This window comes from Aethalodelphis obliquidens, unplaced genomic scaffold (assembly GCF_003676395.1).
Source record: "Aethalodelphis obliquidens isolate GAN/ISIS:26980383/991018 unplaced genomic scaffold, ASM367639v1 scaffold2, whole genome shotgun sequence".
Lineage (NCBI taxonomy): Eukaryota > Metazoa > Chordata > Mammalia > Artiodactyla > Delphinidae > Aethalodelphis > Aethalodelphis obliquidens.
Genome location: NW_020837946.1, coordinates 42,625,054 through 42,650,182, shown reverse-complemented (window position 1 = coordinate 42,650,182; position 25,129 = coordinate 42,625,054). Strand labels below are relative to the sequence as shown.

General features: G+C 39.9%; 1 protein-coding gene across 4 annotated transcripts in view; it reads left to right on the top strand.

Annotated features, from left to right (window-relative positions):
• Nucleotides 1-7,743, top strand: part of MYO1B (myosin IB) — a 183,156-nt gene extending 175,413 nt beyond the window's left edge. For all 4 annotated transcript variants that reach the window (XM_027125466.1, XM_027125472.1, XM_027125477.1 and 1 more), the window contains 2 exons: nt 797-924; nt 5,862-7,743. In XM_027125466.1, coding sequence (XP_026981267.1) covers nt 797-924; nt 5,862-5,985 — 252 coding nt within the window. In that variant the 3' untranslated portion in view covers nt 5,986-7,743. The remainder of the gene's footprint in view (nt 1-796; nt 925-5,861) is intronic.
• Nucleotides 7,744-25,129: the final 17,386 nt, after the last annotated feature.

Below are 25,129 nucleotides of genomic sequence, written 5' to 3'. Positions count from 1 at the left end.
CATAACAAATAGTCACTGAATAAACAGATGTCAGCAAATATTAATCATATATAGGTACATATACCTAGCTAATAGATAGTAACCTATCTAGCTGATTCTAAGCATAAGAAAATCCCATAAGCTTAGTTCAGCCTGTTTTCCCCACTCTGGATTTTAGCCTAAAGGAGCATATTAAATCAGTGATTCTGAGCCTCAATTACATATTAAAATATGCTGGTCCCCAGGCCATTTCCCCAGTCCAACCGAATCAGAGTTTCTTGGAATGGGGCAAAAGCATCCTGTATTTTGAAAGCTCCCCAGCTGAGTGCCTTGTGCAGCTAAGGTTGAAAGCCACTGCCTGAGAGTATTTGTTGGAAGTCTTTTTGTTGTTGTTGTTCTTATTTTTTTAACCAAATCACGGAGGAGCTTTTAGAACAGCCCTTTCAGAATGAGTTATAGGTTAGGTCAGTGCTTCTCGAGCCTGAGTTCACCCAGGGTTCTTCTTGTGGAATCATCTGCCGTGGGCCTGCGGTCAGGCCTGAGCGTCTGCTTTTCTAACAAGCTCCCAGGTGATGTGGATGGTGCTTCTGGTCCGTCGACCTACGTGGGGTGGCAAGGGCTTAGGTAACCTTACTAAAGTGCTCAGAGCAACTTGGAAGAAATACTGCTTTTGTCATTATTGTTTCTTCGGGAGGATGGACTCCAGGAGCTGATATTTTTAAAGAGATTATAAATGTGTTTTCAGACAAACCTGTAAACACGTACCTCCCGAGCTGTCTTTAATGATGATAACCTGACTCTCAGTTTGTCCTTTCAGGGCTCGGAAGCAGCTAGTAAAGGAGACTTTCTCTTCAGCAGTGATCACCTGATTGAAATGGCCACCAAGCTCTATCGGACGACTCTCAGCCAGACCAAACAGAAGCTCAATATTGAAATTTCTGATGAGTATGTTCATGAATGGTGTGACTGTGCCTTCTTTTAACTTGATTGTTTTAGTTGAGCGATCTGGTCTCATTCATTTTTACAACTACTACTTATTAAGTACCGAGTATGTGTCTGGCGTGTGTTCTAGCTGATGGATGGGCAGCGAGTGACACTGACCAAGTCCCCACTTTCACGTACCTGACATCCTAGTGGAGGAGATGAAATAATACATAGGTGGTGTGACTTTGGTTAGTGTCAAGTGCTTGTGGAGAAAAAAAAAGGCAGGTTAAAGGTCAGATGGTGTTAATTTTGATATGGAGATCAGGGAGGCCTCTTTGATGCGGTGACATTTGAATCGAAACTGGAATCTAGGGAGATGCCTTCCGGGGGAGGCAGCAGGTACAGAGGCCCTGAAGCAGGAGTGGACGTGGTGGCAGAGTGAAATGGGGAGGGAAGACCCTGGAGCAAGAGGCAGAGGGACCCGGCTGTGCAGAGCCTGGTAGCTGAGGTCAGGAATTGAGATTTTGCTGCTGATGAAAAGTCACTGTGGGTTATGGGCAAGAATGTGGCGTGACCCGATTTATGATTTTTGAAGAGCTCTCTGGCTGCAGGGTGGGGAATGACTGTTAGGGAGGCAAGAGTGAAAGCAGAGAAGATAGTTGGGAGCTTCTGTGAGCTCTTGAGGGTAAGGACGTTGAGGCTTAGGCTAGGATGTGAGTAGGGGAAGTACTGAGAAGTAGTCAGGTTCTGAGTGTGATTTGAAGGAAAACGAGAACTTATTACCATACTGGGTGTTAGGTTTGGGGCCTGAGCCTACATGGTACCATTTACTGCAGTAGCTGACACTGAAGAAAGAGGGGTTTGGGGGTGGCTGAGGTGTGGGGAGTCAGGAGTGCCGGTTTGGGATGTGTTAGGTACTTGAGATACCTTTTCTCACATGTAAACGAGAGTTATAGAGTAAGTGTTCCATGTTGACAATGGTTCACTAGTGTCAAGACGGCTGTGAGTTTGAAATTCGCTTTTTTGGCTTCACATTAGGGCTCTGATTATGGAGACGTGTGATTTGTATGCAGATTGGAGCATCCCTCCACTTATTAAATCGGTCAATATGAGATCATTGACATGAATTTTAGTCACTATGTGGATTGACACTTACTTGATTACTTTTTAATAGATTGTTTACCATCTGTGTATCTACTTCCTTGCACGCAGAGTAAAAATTTGCAACACCATATCGCTCAGGAAATGATTTTATTTACTAATGAAGATTTTGCCAGCCTATTCTATCTCAAGTCTTTATAAAAGTCTCTCTAAAATAAATTCATACCCATTCCTGTCCCCTTGTGAACCAAACCAACTCTCCTTGATGTGTTAGGATTGACAGAACCTTAGGTTCATTGTCTGTTCTAAGAATGGTGTTTAGATGGAGCGCAGGGGTGTGGGGATATTGGCCTTTATGTATACTCTATATTGGAAAATGCAATTTACACAAAATAACTTTCCTTATGATTGAGTCCTTTCTCATAAAACAAAGACATTAGGAAAAAAGATAAGGGCTTGTTGGGTTCCAGGCAATTAAGGTTTTAACCTGTGAGGGCTGTTAGATCTTTAAACTCTCTTTAGTTGAAGTTTTTCATAACTCAGGAAACTACACTTCTTGTTTTGGTGGGACTGGTCATTCCCACTCATCGTGGAAAGATTCTGTGTGTTCAGATGGAGAAGCTCCTTGATATATGGATGAAGCAGCCTCGCATTTGGTCTGCTACATTAATAAGGCCATCTTTGCAGAGAAAATCGCGCCAACATCCAGACCACAAAGGATTGCTGCCTTTAAGCACCTCCCAAACTGGCATTCTGAGAACACTGCCTTTGCAGGATGTTAGTAGTGATGTGCTGTGAAGAAATGTACAGTCCTTCTTCACTATAGCACCTCCCAGAGCCTCTGCAGTCCTGTTGCACGTTGTGACTCTCCTGAGGGGCTCCGGGGGGTGCCATGTGCTGTATCAACCACAGGACCCCTCCAGTGGCTCTCACAATTTCTGTTCGAGGCACATGATCTCGGAACACTGATGGGGAGAGTTTGCTTCAGGGCGGCAGGGACCCTGCTTGTCACAGAAGAGGGGTGTGATGTTCTAGCTGTGTAGGCTTTTAATAAACATGCTTGATTGTGCGAAGATTCTGTGTGGCCACGTGAAGAAAACAAACATTTAGTAGCATTATAAACCAGTCCAGAACACCTTTCCTTCCCCTATTCCTAATTATTAGTTGGTCTCATAAAAATAAAATAGCTGATGGAAGCTTGCCTAGCACCGTGGTCCCTTCTTGGGCAGTGCAGGAAGCCACGTGGCAGAGCAAGGCTCCCATGTAGCCTCTGATTCATAACCTCTGGGAGCTCTTAAGCAGGGATTATACTCCTTTTTGGAGAGGATTTTAAACAAAATTTTGCATTTTAAACAAAATTTTACAGAGTCATGGGGAGGGGTGCCCATGACGTATTTTTGCAGACTATACAGACCAGTGTTGTAAACAGCATACTGTTCTGTGACCAGGACCTTTCTTAGTAGATCCTTTTCAGAAGTAGAAGTAGTTATTCTAACAAACCCAGTCTCCACAATCCCTATATGTCAGTTTATAGGAGGAAAGTCAAAGGCCTGTTACTTCCTTAGAGCAGTTTTAACCTGCACATGTAGAAGTGAGAATTGACTTCAGTGAGAGACTCAACTGCCTTATAATCCCCAGTCCTTAAACTCCCAAACTATTCAGTCTGTAAATAGATTGCATTTTAAGGATAACCTTAAATAAGATCTATAGTATTTCTAAAAATGAATCTATAGTAATAGAAACTAAAGTGAATTTTTCTATTCAGTATTTTAAATATACGTGTGTATATACATGCATGTATACACACATACATGTAATACACACTTACACATATATTATTTAAGTTATACAGTTGTTTTTCTGAATATTTCAAATCCAAACAACTAATCTATGTTCCTTTTACTGTGAAGTTCTGTTATTGGTGCTGTGAAATCATGCGTCTGACATGATTATTTGCTGTAGGGTGATTCTCTGTCCTTACTGTGGGCCAGGCTTCAGTTTTCTCTTCTATGAAATAGAGATAAATAATGGTACTTACCTCATAGGATTGTTTTAAAGTTGAGTTAATATGTGTAACTTACTAAGAACAGTGTGGTCTGTAGTAAATACTCGGTAAAGTTTAGTTACCGTTATTTCTAGAGTGAATCACGGTCATGAATTGCGAACACAGAGACAGCCAGTGTATGCTAAAGTTATTGGGAAAAGAACTCCCCGTGCATTTATTACTACAAGTGGTCTTTAAAAATTAAAATGTAAAAATATTTGATTATTTATGTTCAACTTGAAAGGTTTTGTTTTTCCTTTGAGGCACATAGATATAAGTATACATGCTGGAGAGAGATCTCAGGCGAATTTGAAACTAGAGCTTCTTTTTTAGTGCTTTCAAGTTGAAAAGAAACAGCCCATTTGAAAGCTCAGAAGTACCACCGATGAGTACAAACTTATGTGTCATGTTTCACTCCAGTAGCTAATGTTTGCAAAATGTGGCCTCTTTAGACCTTGAAACGGAGACTAACATGTACAGAGCAGAGCTGTCGTCGTGGGTGCCAGTGAGCGTGTGACCCATCACATGGTTTTTAGAGTGACTCACTTAATTGTATGCCAGTGACTCAGAAAACAGTTCCCTGAGAAACATAACCGAAAGCATGGTAACATTACACTGATTCTGATGGTGGAGAGAAAAGAGCACAGGCCTTGAGCTGGGAAGGGCTGGGTTCTGGTTCAGCCATGCTGCCCTCATGCCTCCTTGGTGATGCCGTCCTGGAGGGCAGAGACCTCAATTTATACATCTGGATGTCTGTCCCTCACAGCACCCAGCCCAGGGGGAAGCCAGTCATATGTCTGTTGTAGGAAGGAGTGACAGATAATCTTGTGGGCAGGCGCTCGATCCATGAAAGGAAAGATTTGAACTAGAATATGGTTTCCCACAGTGTATCACATATACCACTGGTAGCATAAGAGGTGGCTTTAGGTGTACACTGATAGATTTTTATGTATGTGTGGATATTAAAAATATAACTGGCAGATCAGACTCATGATTTCATCATTTTTATTCAGTAGGTCACAGCTATTTTGAAACATTTATTTAGTGTGTAGATATGAAAAAAGATGTGTAGGATGTATGTAAATATCCAACATTTGGACACCATAGTCTGGAGTGTCTCTAGACCCCTTTTCTTTTTTTAAGTTTATTTATTTAATTTATTTATTTTGGGCTGCATTGGGTCTTCGTTGCTGTGCGCGGGCTTTCTCTAGTTGTGGAGAGCGGGGTCTACTCTTCGTTGCGGTGCGCAGGCTTCTCATCGCGGTGGCTTCTCTTATTGTGGAGCACGGGCTCTAGAGTGCAGGCTCAGTAGTTGTGGCGCACGGGCTTAGTTGCTCCGCGGCGTGTGGGATCTCCCCGGACCAGGGCTCGAACCCGTGTCCCCTGCATTGGCAGGTGGATTCCCAACCACTGCACTACCAGGGAAGCCCTAGGCCCCTTTTCTGAAATTCTGTATTGCATTTTCTCAATTTGTTGATAATTTAATATTTTTGCTATGCAGAAATGGAGAAAAATGGAAAATAGCATGTTCATCTTTCCGTCTGAAACATGGAAATAATTATTCATAGCCCTTCTTACGGTATAGGAATATAATGAGCCTAATGAACTTGAGTTTACTTAGGGCTAAATTATGGCCACTGGAAGCAAAATGCAGTGTAATACCTGTTGGTGTGATCCTGTGGCTAGAAGGGCTGATGGAAAGGGGAATACTTGTCAAGGTAAATATCCATGAAAAAACAAAAACTGATGTTAGTGTAATCATCAGCTGTTTAATGTGTACTTTTCTTCAGTTTGTCTTATTCTTTCCTCCTAGGTTCCTGGTGCAGTTCAGACAAGACAAAGTATGTGTGAAGTTTATTCAGGGCAACCAGAAAAATGGGAGTGTCCCAACATGCAAGCGAAAAAACAACCGTCTTCTTGAAGTCGCTGTCCCTTAACTGGCGCCTCCCCTCTGCTTCCATGGACTCGTTTCTTTGTAATAGTGCAATTTGGTTTTGCTTTGTTTGGGGTTCATTGTATGTTCGGGAATTGCCAAAGGTTAATACTGTTAGAGTCCCTTGGCAAAATAAAAATATTTGACTAATCAGTTTTTACTATTGGAATAGTTTTAACCCTTAAAGTACACATTCTGTCCTGGGACAAGATTGTAGAAACTAACAATAGCTATGCCATGTCGTGCGTGTTCCTTGTTTAGTCATCATGTTAGATCTTTGTGCCCTAAAGCAACATATTACTCATAAATCATTAATACATCTAAGTGTAGGAAACGGTCTTAACAGATAGTGCATCCGTTCATCAACTATTTATTGAATGCCTGCTCTGTGCTAGGCATTGTACTAGGTGATACGAAAACTTATTAGGAACCTTTTTTTTTTGTTTTAAGGCCATTGCATTCTGGCTGGTTTGTGCTGGCTGTACCAGGGCTAAGAGAGTTTGAAAATGTTGAGACCAAAACAGTAACTGTTGATGATGGACAGCATTTGTTAGGAACCCTGTAGTATGATCTTTAACAATATATACTTCAAGAAGGGCTGGTCCTAGGAAGTAGATACATTGATATATGACTCGGTAAAATTGCCTCTACGTGTGGTTTCTATTTGAAAAGAGAAAACTGACATTTGAACAGGACTTTAAAGTGTTCAGATCTCTTGTAATTGCTTTTAATGGTAGAAAAGAGTCATTCTTATTTTAGAAAAAGTGACAGAAGCAGTCCAGTAAGGTTATACTTTCCTGTTTCTGGTAAACATCATATATGATCCTAGATATGCTAATATCTGCAGAGTGTTGTTTTCACCCAAATTACAGTGAAAGGCTGAAAGCCTTTCAGATGGTGGCAAGCATTCTATATGATGTGCAATAGACATCCGAGATCTTTTTTGAAAGTTTATTTATAATATACATTTTGTATGAGAGAGATGATTAGTACAGGGTACATATTTTAGCCAGGGATCAAAATGGTGTGTGTTAATTTGCAGGATTTCCCCCCCTCCAAATTCACAGTAAGGATTCATTTTGGAAACTATATTTTAAACTTCGGAATCAAATCGTTTCTCATTTGGGAGGATAATGTATATACATTGGTATGTTAAATAATAAAACTGTTCGAATTTGGTGCCATTTCCTGGATCACAACTGTATTTTTGTATTTCAAGCTATTTTCTTACGTTGTATGTCAATGTATTGTCGCACAGAAAGGCTTTACAATCCAAACGTTACGCGTTCTCTGTGTAATTGAATTTCACTTAGCTTTTGTAAACCAGAAACATTCGTTGAAAGTATTTTCTGGGGATTTTCTTTTAACTTTTGTACTTTAAAAAGTTGCTCCCATAAAGAAATTCTCAGAAGCCTTTGTGTTTATTGGCTCAGGTAGAGGATATAATTACTTTCTTTGTCTTTTCCAACATGTATATAAAGTGGTAGATTGATGATTACTGAAATAGGTGAGTAGAAATTTGGAATTGAGAGGTGTTTTATTAAAATGTTTTAAAAAAATATGTAATACATTCACATTGTTCAACATACAAATAAATGTAAAAAGATATATAATACAAATTCTCCATCCCATCAGTCACCCATCTGCTCAGTTCCTGTGCCTCCCTGCAAAGTTAACCATTGTTTTTAATTGGTTTTACTTTATGCATATGCTTACAAGAAGAAATAAAAAGAGATTCTTATCTTCCTCCTGCTTTACAAAAGCTATTATAGATACTGTTCTTTACTTTGCCTTTTTCGCTCTTCATTCTTTGTACCGTATAGTCTTCCGTTGTATGGGTGCACTATAATGTATTTATCCAGTCCCCTACTGATCATCATTGGGTTGTTTCCTGAACGGAAGTTCACAGGGGCACGGCACTGTTGGCCAGACCTGCCTGTGCTGCCCACCCACCCCCATGCCTGACTAGAGGTTACTGATAAGCTGTAATGTTGCCTACTACAGCGGGTGAGCATCCAGTACTTCTGTATCTTTGAATTTCTGTCACTCTCCTGCAGTGGAGAATTAAAGTATTGGTGTACCTTAGTGACACAGCCCTAACTTGTTCCCAACCACCACTTAGTTGCCCAGCCCCTGGAGTGGCTTGTAGATGTTGTGCTTGAAAAAAGTAACCAGGCAGTGAGGACCAACATCAGACCATGGTAGTCGCCAAGTTTGCAGTGCTGTTGATGCCGTTACCCTTGACTTTGACATCCATCTACCACAAGGCAAGAAGCGAACATGGGAAAGTTACTGTCTTAAAGACTGGTTACGGTTTTGTATTTCACACTCTTGGAATAATAACTTGGACCCAGTACTTAGATGTAAGACCTTCAGCTGTAGTTTGAGTACCTTTGCTCATACCCCAGGGGTTACAGGTATGTCTGTAATGGCAAAGCACAGGGCCAAGGGTTCTGAGAATCAGGGACATCCTTAGTATTGAAGATTTGGCTGAAATCTAAGAGAATAAACAGTTTTATTATCATGTCATTTCAATAATATGCTGAGTGAGAACTCTCAAGTTCATGTAACTGAGTGTAATTATGATAATTACAGCATGGTTTAAAATTCTTTTGAGGCTAAATATAATAGACAACAGCTTTTTTGTTTGTTTGTTTTTATACGCTATTTTTCGTATACTAGGTAAGGTAATTTAGGCCCTAAGATATTCAAATAAGAAGCACTTTTTAAAATGGTGTATGTTACTGGTAAATTCCATAATGGTCTATTATATTAGGCTTTTGCCAAAAGGCATTGTAGTAAGAGCCTTTGTTTTTAAGCTGGGCATTGTTTTTCCATTAATACTGCAGTACTCAAATTCACAAAAAAGTGCAGTGGAATGAAGGGCAGTAGTTCTGCTTTTTTTTTTTTTTTTTTTGGCGGTATGCGGGCCTCTCACTGTTGTGGCCTCTCCCGTTGTGGAGCACGGGCTCCGGACGCGCAGGCTCAGCGGCCATGGCTCACAGGCCCAGCCGCTCTGCTGCATGTGGGATCTTCCCGGACCAGGACACGAACCCGTGTCCCCTGCATCGGCAGGCGGGCTCTCAACCACTGCACCATCAGGGAAGCCCAGTAGTTCTGCTTTTCTTTCCTCCTGGTAAGAGTAGCAGCTGTGAGTTTTCATTGTCCGTTTGAAGATTCAATGTTGAGGAGCTGAGGTGCTCTTTCTTTGGATATCATTTTAACAATTCCCATTCCGTGCGCTTTCATTCTCAGGGTTTGCTTAGCTAAACCCTAGGAAGCTGCGGTCTTGACCAGCTGGCACTTGCTTTCTGGTCTCATCAGCTTCTATTCCAATAGCCACTCAGTAGAAAATTAGTTTTTCAGTTGTTTTCTTCCAAATCTTGGAATCATTTGCTTCGTTCTCTTTGGTTTGAAGATCATTTTCAGAATCTGGAGTTAATCACAGTACAGCGTAAACCACAATCTCTTCCTCATTAACTTTTTTTTGCTGGCATGGTGGCCAGATCCCTCTGCTCAGTTACATAAAATTCAACAAAAATCTGAGGTTGTGAGGAAAATAGTCTCAGCTTCTCAGCGTTTAAGGAGGAAACTGGGAACAGAATTTAATTCCATGTTCACCAAAAGGCCTGGCAGTACTGAGAGAAAGAAATATCAATAGATCAGCCAGCTTACCTTATCATTTCACTTAGTTTTTTAATGTTTTTTTAATCCAGTTTTGAGACATAATTGACATTTAGTTTTAGGTATACAACATAATGATTTGCTATGGGTGTATTATTGTGAAATGATTATCACAATAAGTTAACATCCATTACCTCTCATAGTTAATTTTTGTGATGAGGACTTTTAAGAGTATTCTCTTAGGTCATTTCACTTATACTCATCCCAACTTTCTTTTTTCTTTTCCTTTCTTTCTTTCTCTCACCAATGAATGGTTCTGGCATATTCTCTTTTAAAATATTTTTGTTTAACGACATATACATCTGAAATGTACACAAACCAGAAATGGACCTATCAAAGAATTTTTACAGAGTGAACACATCCATGTAACTAGCACCGAAAAAAGAAGCACCCCAAAGATAGCACCCAGGAGCCCCCTTCTCCATCCCAGACATAATTCCTTATAAAAGTAACTTTTCTCTTGTTTTCTAGTACTATATATTAATTTTGCCCTTTTGTTTTACTTCCTATAAGTAGAATCATCCAGTATATACTCCTCCTTCTGGCCTCTTTCATTCAAACTGCTTCAAATTTTGGATTTTGATCTTTTCCTGGGCTAGCAATATGATACTCTCGTGATGGTGGCCAGTGGCTGCAGCCACAGCTCCCAGTCAGCTCCGTGATCACAAGGGGAAACAGCTGATACACTTACAACCATTCTGTACCCATATAACCTTCTGTTTTTCACTTGCAGTATAGTATTCAATAAATCACATGAGATATTCAACATTTATTATGAAACAGGCTTTGTGTTAGGTGATGTTGCCCAACTGTAGCCTAATGTAAGTGTTCTGAGCATGTTTAAGGTAGTCCAAGCTACGCTATGATGTTCCATAGATTAGGTGTATTAGATGCATTTTCTACTTGTGATATGTTCAACTTACAATGGGTTTATCAGGAACGTAACCCCATCGTAAGTTGAGGAAGATCTGTAATTGTGAAATTCATTCATATTATTGCATGTAGCTAAAGTTTGTTCTCGTGGCTGCATGATACGTCATCATGTGGGTAGATGGCACTTTTGTAATCCACGTTGCTGTTGATGGGCGTTTGGCTATTGTGCATAGTGCTTCTGCAAACATTCTTGTGCACATCACTTGGTGAATATCTGTACACATTTCTGCTGGATATACACCTAGGGATAGAGCTGCTGGGTCATAGGGTAAGATATGTTCAGCTTTAGTAGATTCCATCAAACTGACTTCCAAAGAATCTGTACCAGTTTACACTCGCCCCAGCAGTGTATGGGGTCGCAGTTGCCACACCTGGTATTGTCAGTCGTTTTGTCAGTCGTTTCCATTTTGATCCTTCTGATGGCTCTTTAATTTGCATTTTCCTGGTGACTAATGAGCTCAAGTACCTTTTCAATATTGGCCATTTGCTTATCATCTCTTGTGAAGTGCCTATTCAAGTATTTTGCCATTTTTTCTGTTGGGGTTGTCTGTCTTTTTGATTTGCACACGTGTGTTTTGGATATGAGACCTTTATTGGATGTGTGTGAGGTCAGCATCTTCTCACAGTCTGGTTTCCTTTCTACTCTCTTACCAGTGTCTTTTGATGAATAGACATTCCATTTTAGTGTAGTCCAGTTTGCCCATTCTTTCCTTTATGGTTGGTACTTTTTAGTTTCCAGTTTACAAAATATTTGTTTACCCAAGGTTATGAATAGATTTGTCTATGATTTCTTTTAGAAGCTTTATTGTTTTGCCTTTCACATTTAGCTCTTTAGTTTACTGGAATTTTTGTTTGTTTTTGAATGGTATGAGCTAGGGAGTCAAGATTCATTTTTTTTCCATATGGATACCCAGTGGACCCGGCACTTTTCATTGAAAAGGTCATCCTTGCCCTACTGCACTGTTTATTCTCTGTTCTATTACATTGATTATGTATCTTTGTGTCAATAGTAAACTGTGTCGGTTATTATAGCTTTGTGACATGTTGTCATAGTCACTTAGAAGGGAAATTCATAACTCTTAGAGGTCCTACGTTCTTGTGATAGGAGGGGGAAAAGCATTAAAATTAATAAATACACATTTTCAGGTATTTTGAGTAGTGATAGAGTTCAAAAGATAGAAGTCCAAAAATTTGGACTTCTAAAATTAGCCCTTCACTAGCCACAGGGATTGGGCATGGGAGTTCCTAATGGGATCATATGGGGAAAATATTCAAGGTTTCCTTGAAGTAAATTAACAACTTCTAATTTTATGTGATATTTTGGTTTTCCATTAACTCATTGGTTCCTATCCATATTACTAATCATCCCCATTTACAATTTTCCATAAAGTCTTCATAAAATTATCATGTAAGTGCATGTGAGTATTTTCTTTTGTTTCTAGGTGTTTCCCTCTTCGATTAAGTTCTTTGATGGTAGATAATGAGAGACCTCTGAGGGTTTTTCTAGTTCTTTAACAATCTTCTGCAATATTTTTTCAGTCTGTTACAACAGCTTACATTGTGCAGTGATAATAGAGATAGATAATATCTATCTATAGAAATAGATAATATTTGTAGATGAGTCCAGGTGGTGTTGCAGGTGGATTCTGCATCTGTGGCTTCTCTGGTACTCCCACACTTTTTTTAATTAGAAAAAAATGATTTTTCTAAATCATTTCCTAGTAATCACCCAGTCCATTCTCTTGTGTGCAGTTCTGAGCTAGTTAAATTCAGAATTGCCTTCTCTAAAATGATCACTGCAAACTCAGCTTTCCTGAGGTCGAGATTTTAATTGACAGAGTGGAGCAGTAAAGGCATATGGATCCTTTTTTTTTTTTCTCCCCCATGAGGGGCAAATTGTAGGCAAACAATATGTTTAATATTGATTTTATATGCAACAATAATAATTTCCCAGAAAGGTACGCATTATCTGTAAGTCAAATAAGGAAGAAGCTCGTATGGGTCTCAGCTCATACACAGAAGGGAGAGGGATGGAGTTGTTGAGGCACTGCATAGAAGAAAATAAAACTTTCTTCCATTTAGAAACCTGAAAGTAGTCCTTCAGCTACAAGGTCATCTTCATTGTTTATTCAGTAATATAATGTATATGGTAATATTGCCATTCTGTTGTCTCTTAGAATATATTCTATCTTCTGAAAGGGGATAGTGTTATATTTAAGCAGAGTAATTATAATGACTCATTCTCCTTGTTATAGCCCCTAAAAATGACCTGAAATGAATTTCCTAAAGTTTGAAAACTGCTTTTAGAATAGAGCTCACGGAAGATAGAACTGTATCTATTAGATAGGACTCAGCACCATTTTATTCAGTTGAAACTACTGAATACTTTTTTGATGGGGGAAAATCAGCAAGTTTCTATTCAGATGTCCCAGCTGGCATTTTTGAGATTCAAGTTCAAAAAGGGCTTGACAAGTTTAATGCTGCCCAGGCATACCATTTACTCAGGAGGGGAGACAACTTATTTCTATCATTGTTTTGTAAAATTTGGGTGACTATAAACAAAAATAAAAAGAGAGATGTTCATAGATGTCTTTTTGTTGGAAAACATGGTCACTTTACTATAGCTTTGAATATAAATGGGGGAAAAGTTCTTGTGTCTGGGTATTATGGACTCACTCGGCACAAATTAAGGTAGGGATTCAGGAAGTGTCAGTAGTTGGAACCTAGTCTTTCTGATCATCTCGGAGGCTGTTTGGTAACAGCTTTCTTTACTTCCTTGCACAAGCTGGACTTGGATCTGAAAAAAAAAAAAAGGGATCTGGTAACATTAAAGGAAAAGCAGTTGGGAGCTGTCGCTGAAACATTATAAAAAGGAAATCCACCCCCCAATTTGTTCCTTCCACTAGAAAAGAAACCCCACAGATGAAGATGTCATGTGGTGTCTTGAACTGCCCACACCAGACACACAAAGTCTGTTTGAAACAATTTATTTCACAAGTGTGGTTTGATATGTACAGATGCAGACACCATTCATATCCCTGTCTAAGGATGCCATTTCTGATGGGCATTTGTGGCTAGTTAGGAAAATTGGTACAGGTCTGCTCTACTCATCCTGGATTGCTTAGAAGTCATCGTTAGTCACATGGTTGCCACTTACCTCCCAAACAAACCCATCTTTGAATACTTTGGGGCAACCACTTCAGGATTTCATTATACCATTGACCCTTGAACAACATGGGTTTGAACTTCGCAGGTCCACTTACACGTAGATTTTTTTTCAACAGCAAATACTGTAGTGCTACACGATCCACAGTTGGTGGAATCCCTGGGTGCTGAACCACAGGTACGGAGGAACCATGTATATGGAGAGCCAGCTATAAATTATACATGGATTTTCGACTGTGCAGAGGATTGGTTCCCCTAACCCCCACATTGTTCAAGGGTCAATTATATTTTCTGCTGAGACATGGTACATTCTGTAATGGGAACTGCTTTACGTTGAGTGTAAAAATTTAAATTCTTCCAGTTTTGACGTTGAGTCCTATTTTGATGTGATCACCTCACTTATTTTTCAATAATTGCATTACCACTTGTTCTTTTCATGAAGCTAATAAAATGTCTTGAAACCAGAATCAGATCCCTGAATGGGCCATTTTGCTTTATCTTAGACTTCACCTCAACAAGTCTTGCCAAATGTGTGTCACTAGACAAAAATGCCAGCTGATTGCTTGGTAGAAACCCGACACTGCTGTTCAAATGAAGGTACATTGAGAGTGTCTCCCAGGTTGCCACCTTGATTTAGAATGTGGCTGTCGAGGATTCAAAGTGTTAGTGAAGGAAAAGCACTTTCAACACTTACCTAAAAAGAGAATCTTTCCTTTACACATTGGAGTTTCAAGAATAGCCGTGAAACAATATTGAGAACGTCTGTCATCTAGTTGGGTGGATCCCAATGTTTTCTAGTATGAAGACCCCTTCTTAATTTATGCATGACTGCCTGCATGATGGTGGTCATGCTTTTAGCATCTTCTGATTGGGTAGGTACATAATTTTTCTAAGTTGATTACTTAAGTAAATTTGCACTTGCTTAATCATAGAACATCTCAGCACATTTGCAAAAAGGAACTACATACATTTGCACTCATCAGTACGATCAACAGACAGAGCTTCATGTGGAATCATGGACCCCTTGCAAATACTCCATAGTTTGAGAATTGCCAATCTGTATCTTCCGGTTCCTTTACATCACAGATAAGAAAAGTCAGGGCCCAGAGAGATTCAGTGATTCGTCCAAGTTTTTATGGTCTCTGGCAGAACTAGATTGCAATTCATGTCTCCTGGTTTTTCTACTCCCCACCACAGACTCCCTTAGTTGGATTAGAAAAGGATGATCAAACTCCTGAATTTTCATTTATGAATTTATAGTGCTGGGTATTAATGGGAGATGCCACAATATAAAAAATCATGCAGGAAAGATGGAACTCCAGTGTGGAAGCTCAAACTGGCAGTGCCCAGTACATGGTAATTGTTCAGCAGATAGAGCAGATGGAAGCACAACTTCTCCATTTCTAACCCTCTGTCCCTCTACCTCCACCCTGCCCGAGTGTTCCAGTTCCCTTAAACATGAAGATTTCACTTGTCCTTGTTCGTTCAGTTTATACAATTGAATGTTCAAACCTGCTTTTCCCAAAGATATTTATTTATAATAATTCAACTCCCAGGCTTCCCTGGTGGCGCAGCGGTTGAGAGTCCGCCTGCTGATGCAGGGGACACGGGTTCGTGCCCAGGTCCGGGAAGATCCCAGATGCCGCGGAGCAGCTGGGCCCGTGAGCCATGGCTGCTGAGCCTGTGCGTCTGGAGCCTGGGCTCCGCAATGGGAGAGGCCACAACAGTGAGAGGCCCGCGTACCGCAAAAATAAAAAAATAAAAATTCAACTCCCACCTCTGTCCACTCCCCACCACCAATAATTTTGTATCATAACTTTGTGAGACCATCCCACTGGCAGGAAGTGGCACAAGCAGACGGATTGTTCTAAATTCCCAGGCAAATATTTCAGAAAGAAATTTTCTCTCTTGCGATCCTGGAAAGTAACATTTATATGAATAATTAAATAAGTCTTCCCCTGGTCTTCATTCTTTCTGGTGTTATAGAAGCTATCTCTAAGCAAATTAAGATGGTGTATATTCCAAAAACAAATCTTATCTTTAATATAAGTATCAACTATCCTGCAGCAGGAACACCCATTTCAGAAATATATTTGCATCTTCCCAAGTCCATGAAATTGTTACTTGAATCCTACTGGACTTAGCCTTTTGTAGAAGAGCTGATAGAGCTGTCCAAGGAAGAGTGCTTCGTGCCAGGCAGAGTCAGACGTTAACTCAGATGATCCTTTCCTTGGGTTCAGGGCTCTTTCAGACAAGCCGATAGTAGACTCTTCTGATTTCCCCAAAGGAAAGAGGAGAGAACAGATACCCCCAGCTGTCTGAGAAGACGTAGAGCAGTTAGGTATTTTGTCTCTTAGGGGAAATTGTTACTTTAAGTTTATTTGATAGTGACCATGTGTAAAGTAACAATATTAAGTCTGTATGAGACTTGGCACTTCATTTTTTTTTTTTTTTTAGAACAATGTGGCTGCTTGCAACACACCATTTATTTAATAGGAAGGATCAGGGAAACATTGAGTTCCATGAGGCTGCAGTAAGCCAATGCCTGCAACCTCAGATAAACAAAGTAAAGATGGGTGTTTGTACAGATTTGCACTGCTTAGACTCTGGGGGCCCTGACATCTTTTAGGAAGAGCCTTTTAGAGCAGATTGGAAGCTCCTTCTACAGTCGGTCAGCTCCATTTGTTTGATTTGTTTTGTTTTTGTTTGTTTTGTTTTTGGCAGCGTTGGGTCTTTGTTGCTGTGCGTGGGTTTTCTATAGTTGCAGCGAGCAGGGGCTACTCTTCGTTGCGGTGCAGTGGCTTCTCTTGTTGCGGAGCACAGGCTCTAGGCACGCCAGCTTCAGTAGTTGTGGTGCATGGGCTCTAGAGCACAGACTCAGTAGTTGTGGCGCACAGCCTTAGTTGCTCCACGGCATGTGGGATCTTCCCGGACCAGGGATCAAACCCGTGTTCCCTGCATTGGCAGGCGGATTCTTAACCACTGTGCCACCAGGGAAGTCCCGCTCCATTAGTTCTTAATCCTGGTTTACAGACACACACAGCCCAGGGCTTCTGTAGCACACACTGGGCTCATGTTTATTTTTTTTAAGGACAAACCTTTCACTAATGCTCACTTTGCCCTGTTATTCTCCTTGCTTATCTCAATCTCTCTAATCCCTCCATCTCGAAACCTCCTCAGGACAAGTGCAAAGCAGAAGCCCAAATTATTGGCATTGGAGTGTGGCCCTGAAGATTCTGGGGAGGATTGCTCACAAGTTTCTCTTAACAAATTAGTAACTCAAAGTCAATGCTTTTGATAAATTGATACTAAATTGATGAAGATTAAAATGGCCCACAGTAAATTGTGTTCCAGCTGAAGATATGATTAGAGAACACCTGTATAAAGCCTGTGACTGTGATCTCCACCTTGGTTCTCCTCTGAAGCAGATCTGGAGAAGTCTACTCTCTTCAAAATGACAGCAGCATCTGGTCCTCGCTTAAAAAGTAGAGGTTTGACACCCTCCTTTTCTTCACCTGCATATGGTACTTATCCCGGCCCTAGGAGCCCTACACGCAGGGTAGTCAGCAGCCCTCCAAAGACACAGCCCCAGAGCTACATACGCTGCTTCAGTGTGGCAGCCTGGCACTTTGCCACTTCTGAGGAGCTGATATGTTGGAAGCTACTTCCAGTCAGAGAAAAATTCAAAAACAAGTTATCAGAAAGAAATGTAAAAAGTAAAATGATGAGAGGCAGAATTTACAAAAATGCTAAACTTTTCAGAATATGCCTAAGAAAGACATATTTGTATTATTCCACTGGGGATAGATTTTGTTGTTCATGGGTATATTCTGTATAGCACATGTTTCTTTAAAAAAAAAAAAAAGTAAGCTATTACTTTTTCTGTTGCCTCTCTTATTTTCTAGGCCCCCAGATAGAATAATTCTGTTACTGGAGAGAATTAGAATAATATGATCAGGTATGTTACAAGCAAAAATGGCTACAGTTTTGAAAGTAGTTTTTCAACTACCGAAGTATGGAGTAATAGGGTGGTGGTTTCAGCATCTTAAGCATGTCCTTCAGCACTTGGTGTGAGTGACAGCTAATAGAGTAGAGACAGCCTGCAGACTGGCTCTTGAGTCTGCACAGCTGGTGCTCTGGACCGTAAAGAGAAATAATTATATCTGCATAGTTTAATGTATGCTTCATTGAAGTTTTGTAGGGAATAGCTTACTACTTTTCCCCTTGAAAACCTTGGGGATTATATGCTAAGAAGCTAACATATAGACTCTTCCTCCTTCTATTTCTGTCACGTATTCAACATGGGGAGCCTTATTTGCATTTAAATTTTAGATATGGGGCCTCTCTTGACCTAACAGTCATAAGATTTCCATGTGCTTGTGACTGACAGACGGATATTTAAAATAATCAAACGTATGTTATTCTTTGAAACCATATGATTCAGTCTCTCTTGTGGCTAAATTTTTCTCCAAAACAGAAGGTGTTCAGAATCCTCCGCTCTGAAGGTGGTGTGTGTGCGCGCGCATGTGCATATGGGTAGACATCAAAAAAAAAAAAGAAAAAGGAAAAATACCTCATTATGCACTTGCTTCTTTGAACTTTAAACTCATCTTGCAAATAGGCAGATTTCCTTATCTGTGATGCATCTCATCAGGAAGTACTGGATATATTTTTGTAACTATTTTGCAACATAATCCTGCATATTTCTGCCTCCCTTGAAAACAATATGTTCTGTCCCTCAAAGACCATAACGCTTGGGTTAAAATTTTGAAAAAGCAAAATAACAAAATAGAATTCCATGCTCTGTAACTACCATGCTCCACCATGCAAAGTCCCAGATGCCAGTCCCCTAAACACCACTGTTAATTCCTTCCCTACTGGAAAAATGTTGCTTCCCTTCATGCCATCAGGAAGATGCTCCATCTCTCTCTGCAGAGTGGACTAGTGTGTTGGCTCTAGGCCATTCTGACAGACTGATGGGGAAAAAGGGTGAGAGAGATAGGAGGACTGATGACGACGTCATGGAGACGGGGATGTGGCCAAGCAGTCTGAACAGAGCAGCGGGCAAGGCACAGCTACCAGGGCTAAGGATGGAGGTTTGGGCTGGATGATGAGTGGGAGGAAACATGGCTGTGCGTAGGGGCAGTTCGAGTTAGATGGCTTACCAACTAATAAAGTGTCTATTATACCCTTAACACTTCTCCTGCCACTTAGTCTGCCAGAGCTCAGTTATAAAAATAATCTCATTAAATCAAGTTATTATCTAAATCATAAAATTAACTTTTCAGAAAGACAACATAGGAACTTTCTAAGGACGAAACATCTTGTGTATTTGAATGACGCGGCATTTTAGCTCCCTCATTTCCCCACGACTCCACTCTCCTTGACCTGCTCTGGACAGTATCGCTTCTTGCCCACGGAGGACATCGCCTCCCCACACTTCCTTCCTTCTACCCCACCTTCTCCTAGGGGTACTGTGCTTCATCTCTGTCTTTCTGTTCTCTCAGCTTGGTTCACTGCATCTCTGGAAAGTTTATCCTTTTCTGCTTACACATACTCTTTATAATCTCCTTCCTTCTTGCCCTTTAGCCTCTCAGTTTTCTCAGGAGAATTTTATTTCTTCTTCATCTTCGTGGCATTTTTGAGCCAAAAAATGTGTGCTAATCATGGCAAAGTAACACTTTCCTTTAGAGCACTTGGCTTACTTTGAATGTTTACATTCATTAGTGAGATTCTTTTGTGAATTTCTCTCTCCCCTGCAGGAGAATAACTCCATGAAGGTGGTGACTTTGGTTTTTCTCACTTCTTTTATTATATTCCCAGCTTCTATATATTTGCAGGCACAAGGCAGACATTCAATGAATATTTGCTGAATTATTGAATGAATGAATGCAGTATTTATTGAGCACCTACTATATATCAGATACTATCCTAGGTACTGGGATATAATGACAAATAAAATTGACAAGTCCCTAGACTCCTGGAGCTTACATTCAATTAATAAATGCATCAAATTATCCTCATTTAAATAAAAGAAAAAGCAACTGAAAGTAGACATCATAAAAATACCAGTATGATCAAGCTCTAAAATCCTTGAAAGTAAACATAAGATTCTATCTCTTTATCTTTTTCTAGTTAAAACTTTTCCTTAAGTGCTGCTTTCCAGTGAAAATATTTTTTATTTTACCTCATTTTTCTCTCTTAATGACTAATATTATATAGTATTATTTTCAACTATATGTCATTGCAAACATAATGTTACAGCCACATTATAATATGAATAAGCTTTGGATATGAGCATAGGATCCCAACTATCTTTTACAACAACTTTTAAAGGAGAAGATATTCATGTGTCTAACAATGAACTTAATTAACTCTTGGAATACAGCCTGTGTGGTTAGAGGGGATTTCAGCATGGGCAAAACCCAATGAAATGTTGGAGGAAGCATTACAGTGTTAATAACCTGGCTTTTTTTAAATAGTCGTAAATATTTTATCTACTCATTGCTGCATCATCATCATTATTAAGAGGAAGAACTTGATCACGGCCCTGCAATGTAGGTCTTAGTGCTGGTTCTCCTTCCCCGGTTGTGGTCTATCTAAATGTCACTCAAACTTTTCTTCTTCCAAAGGGAAAAATCAAACGAGAGGTTGTCGCACTCTTGATGTGGAAGACCATTCACCAACTAGATAAGGTGGTAAACCTTTTCCACAAGTTGCATGAATTCTCACTAGACATTAAAATTAAAAGGCATATTGTGTGAACATTCTCCCAATGAAAATGCTATATATATATATATATATATATATATATTTTTTTTTTTTTTTTTGCGGTACGCAGGCCTCTCACTGTTGTGGCCTCTCCCGTTGTGGAGCACAGGCTCCAGACACGCAGGCTCAGCGGCCATGGCTCACGTGGCTAGCCGCTCCGCGGCATGTGGGATCTTCCCAGACCGGAGCACGAACCCGTGTCCCCTGCATCGGCAGGCGGACTCTCAACCACTGTGCCACCAGGGAAGCCCAAAAATACTATATTGATTTTGCAGAATTTCTTTTATTTTCCTGCATTATTGCTTCCCTTTCATTTATTCATTCACCCATTAAATACTCACAAAGATGAATACTATGATGACTATGTAATGACATAAAAAGTATATAATACTCCCTGTAAAAGTCTGGAAATAAAAATTGTGCCCTATGTACAAAATATATACATATGCTACATGTAACATTGTCATTGCAGTTAAAAGACTGAATTTAAAAGTTATTGTAGCAGTGACTTTAATTTGAGTCTAACTCAAGTTGAATCTTTTGCTATCTTCTCTGTCATTTATTTCATACAATTATGAGTATGGCAAAAAGGAACAAGCATACTAATATTTAATATTAATAACATTAAAAAAGGAATGGCATATATTCATTCAAATATATTTCATCTTACAGTAAAATTTTTATTCATATCAAGTCTGCTTAAATATTTTCAACTACTTTGATAATAACCATCCTAAAAATGAAATCTGTTTCCTGCTGAGGCAAATGCTTTCTTGTGAGTCTTGTTGTCATTGCTGAGAACAACTAAGTGTGTATTTTCTCATGTGAGTCATGGAGTAGTGAGAGGTGTAGTGTGTTTACCTATTGCATAGGGGTGAGCTGAAGTGTCAAACAAGCATTTACTTGTAAATACATGCTATCCCAAAGACTCTACCTCTCCTATGAACTAGAATTTTCTACGTGTGCCCTCATTTAAAGAAAAACTGGTATAGATATCTGTACTTGGAAAACATAATTTGGGGATAGTTTTGCTTCACCAAAGATTTTTTTCTTTTAGGAAAGCACTCACCATGGAACTTATTTAGATAGCCAACAACATCAGTGAGGTTTTTTGTTGTTTTTCTTGTTTTTTTTTTTTTGTGGTATGCGGGCCTCTCACTGTTGTGGCCTCTCCCGTTGCGGAGCACAGGCTCCAGACGCGCAGGCTCAGCGGCCATGGCTCAGGGGCCCAGCCGCTCCGCGGCATGTGGGATCTTCCCAGCCGGGGCACGAACCTGTGTCCCCTGCATCGGCAGGCGGACTCTCAACCACCGCGCCACCAGGGAAGCCCCATCAGTGAGTTTTTAATACTGAGTGTCTAACTTCAAAAAGACTGATATTGTTTAAAGAGGAGGTAAGATTCCTGGGTTCCCTTTACATAATTCTCCACATCCCACTAGATCACCCTCTTTTGGCTTCAGCACCCCTAACTGAATGAGCACATTTTCTTTTTTCATTTTTCCAGTCATGAGCCTTTTCTTCATTACCTGAGGATGTAGTCTCCTAAGAATGTGCATCTCCTGCTTAAAGCATTCTGCTCAGGGCAGGTATGATGAGCTCCTCAGCTAAGAGGTGCTGGTTGGATTTTTTTCTAGATCAAAGCTTTCATCTTGACTCATTAGGGAAAATGCCACATAAATCACTGAGTCAGTGATATCCCTGGAGTGCAGCACTTGCCTCCATCACAAAGGGTCTGCAGTCTGCAGTTTACAGTGAGGGGAAGCGAAGGACTTGCTTAAGGTTGGCCCTTTAGAAGATGGTTTTCACCCTATCTCATGTCCAGTGTGGGAAGTAGGACAAAGGATTTTAGGACAGTAAGAATCAAAGGCAGACCAGCTCTCTCCTGATATGGACGGTACTCGAGCAGGACAGATGTTCCAAGTCACATGTGGAGAAGTATTTGTGGTTGGATTCTGTTTGAAACTGATTGTTGATACTCTCATGAGACAGCCTGTGACAAATTGTATAATAAAAATGTTAAAAATAGCATATTTATTCCCTGGAAAAGCTGAGTTCCCACAATTCAGTGAGCTGGGAAAATTGCTAAACTTTTTGGACACAAAGTGCTGATTCTCTGCTCTTATAACCCTTTCATTACAGATAGGATTTTTTCATTATAATTTTTGTTTTTCTGAACTGTTTCAGCTAGACTTTTTAAAAAATAATAAAACAAATAAGTCAACTTATATAGTTGAATAAAAATTTTAAATCCAAGTAAAATGTACATGCAATATTGATAAATTACAAAATGACAGTAAATTTTTCAGAAAATTCTATGCATATACCAGCCCTGCCCATTAGAAATATAATGTGAGCCACAAATGCAGTTCACATATGTAATTTAAAATTTTCTAGTAGTCACATTAAAAAAGTAAAAGCAATCAAATAAAATTAATTTTAATCATATATTTAGTATACTTTACTTGACCCCATATATCCAAAAATCTTATCGTTTCAACATGCAATCAATGTAAAAAAGTTATTGAGGTATTTTATATCTTTTTATTGAATTAAATTTTCAAAATTCAATGTATATTTTATACTTACCACACAGCTCAATTCAAACCACCCACATTTCAAATGCTCAGTTACCACACGTAGCTAGTGGCTACCGTATTAAAGGTCATAGGTCTATACCATAACAAACATTTGAGTAAAAGTTTGAAAAAAATAATTATCTATCTAAAAATATGTAGATATTTACCAGTGTTTCCTAGGGCCTTTCATGTACAATGGATGCATAGATCTTGGTTGAGAATGTAGGAGATGAAGCATACATAAAGACAGAGTAGGCAAGTACTTTGTGTGGTATGACTGAGGTGAACTAGAATGAGAAATGTTTGGACTATCTAAGTAGTTTCATATTGGGTTTGCCAAAAAGTTTGTCTGGGTTTTCGTAATGTCTTATGGGAAAACATGAACGAACTTTTTGGCCAACCCATAAATTTCAAATTCCTTAAAATAAATCTCTTTCTATATATAGACACATCTTATTAGTTCTGTTTCTCTGTATAGTGAATTAAACCAAGAAGGGTTTATTTTGTCACAGAAGAAGATATCTGGAGACAAATAGGTGCTGACAGCCTGTTGATGGTTCAGCAGCCTGTTGATGTCATGGCAGTGTCTCTGATTTTCTTGGCCTTTCCCTCATGCTTACTGCCACATTTTTGCAAAATGGATGCTGCATCTCCAGACACCACATCTGCATTCAAGGGAGGGAGGGAGGAGGGAGGAGGGAAGGAAGGAAGGAAGGAAGGGAGGGAGGGAGGGAGGGAGGGAGGAAGAAAGAAAGAAAATAAAAAAAGAAAGAAAAAACTGGGATGATGTTAAAAAAACAAAACTTTCAGAATCCTCCCCTGTAATCTTCTATTGTATCACATCATATCACAAAGTCACTACTAGCGCAAAGGTGGCAGGAAAACCAAGTGCTTTGTTTTTCCAGCCTCTATAGTAGAAAATAGCAAGAGAGGAAGAGATTGAAATTTACTGTTGGATCAACCAATCCACAGTGTCAAAGACTAAGTGGAAATTGGTACAATCCTTTGGAAGGGAGTATATAAATATATACACTATAAGCCATAACAATTCCAAGCATTCTATAACTGAAGTATTAAGATATTCCTTTCCTCATTGTCTATAATTTTGGATTATGCACCCATTATTTTGGCTGCCCAGCCTCTAATACCTTTTCTATTTAGAAGGGAATACAAGAATGGCGGTGAGGCAGAACCCACCACAGAAGTTAAAAGCAGCAGATATTTTTCCTCCCTGGGTCATGGGACCTTCACTCTGACTCAGACACTTGTGGAATGTTGGGTCTCTGGGGAGTGATGCAGGGCTCAAGGTCCATTAGAGATTATTTGAATCTGCTGCTCTAAAGTCCAGGGTGCCGGGCCAAACATCAGAGGCAGCCATGCTTGGTGAGGATGCTGACAGTACTGACCTCACAGGTTTCTTAGGAAGAGAGGGTGAGATGATGCTTAGCAGAGCACCTGGCATATAGTCAGCCATCCATGCACATTTCCTCTGTGTATTACGTGATGTCACAGATCTTTCTTCCTTGCACCAGAGCAGTAGCACCTCCATTCTCTTAAAATAACCCGCCCTCCCTGTCTTCACTGGTCCTGCTAGAGTGTTGTTGCCTTACCTGCCTCCAGCCTCCAAACTTCAGACTGTATCAGAACCATGTTTTCTTATTTGCAGTCCTGATCAGCTGGCTCCTGCCTTTTCTTTTCCTTCCTTCCTTCCTTCCTTCCTTCCTTCCTTCCTTTCTTTCTTTCCTTCCTTTCTTTCTTTCAACGCATCATCATCACCTACTGAATAAAGTCCAAATCTCATAGCCTGGAAGCAGGACACCTCTGGAATGCCCAAATGGGAGAGACTTGGGGTCAGCAATATGATGAAGGAGATTGAAAAATTATCTTATTTTTTTACTTAGATTGCTTTTTTAAAAAATATTTATTTATTTATTTTATTGTTTTTTGGCTGCGTTGGGTCTTAGTTGCGGCACGTGGGATCTTTCCTTGCAGCGCGCAGGCTTCTCTCTAGTTGTGGCA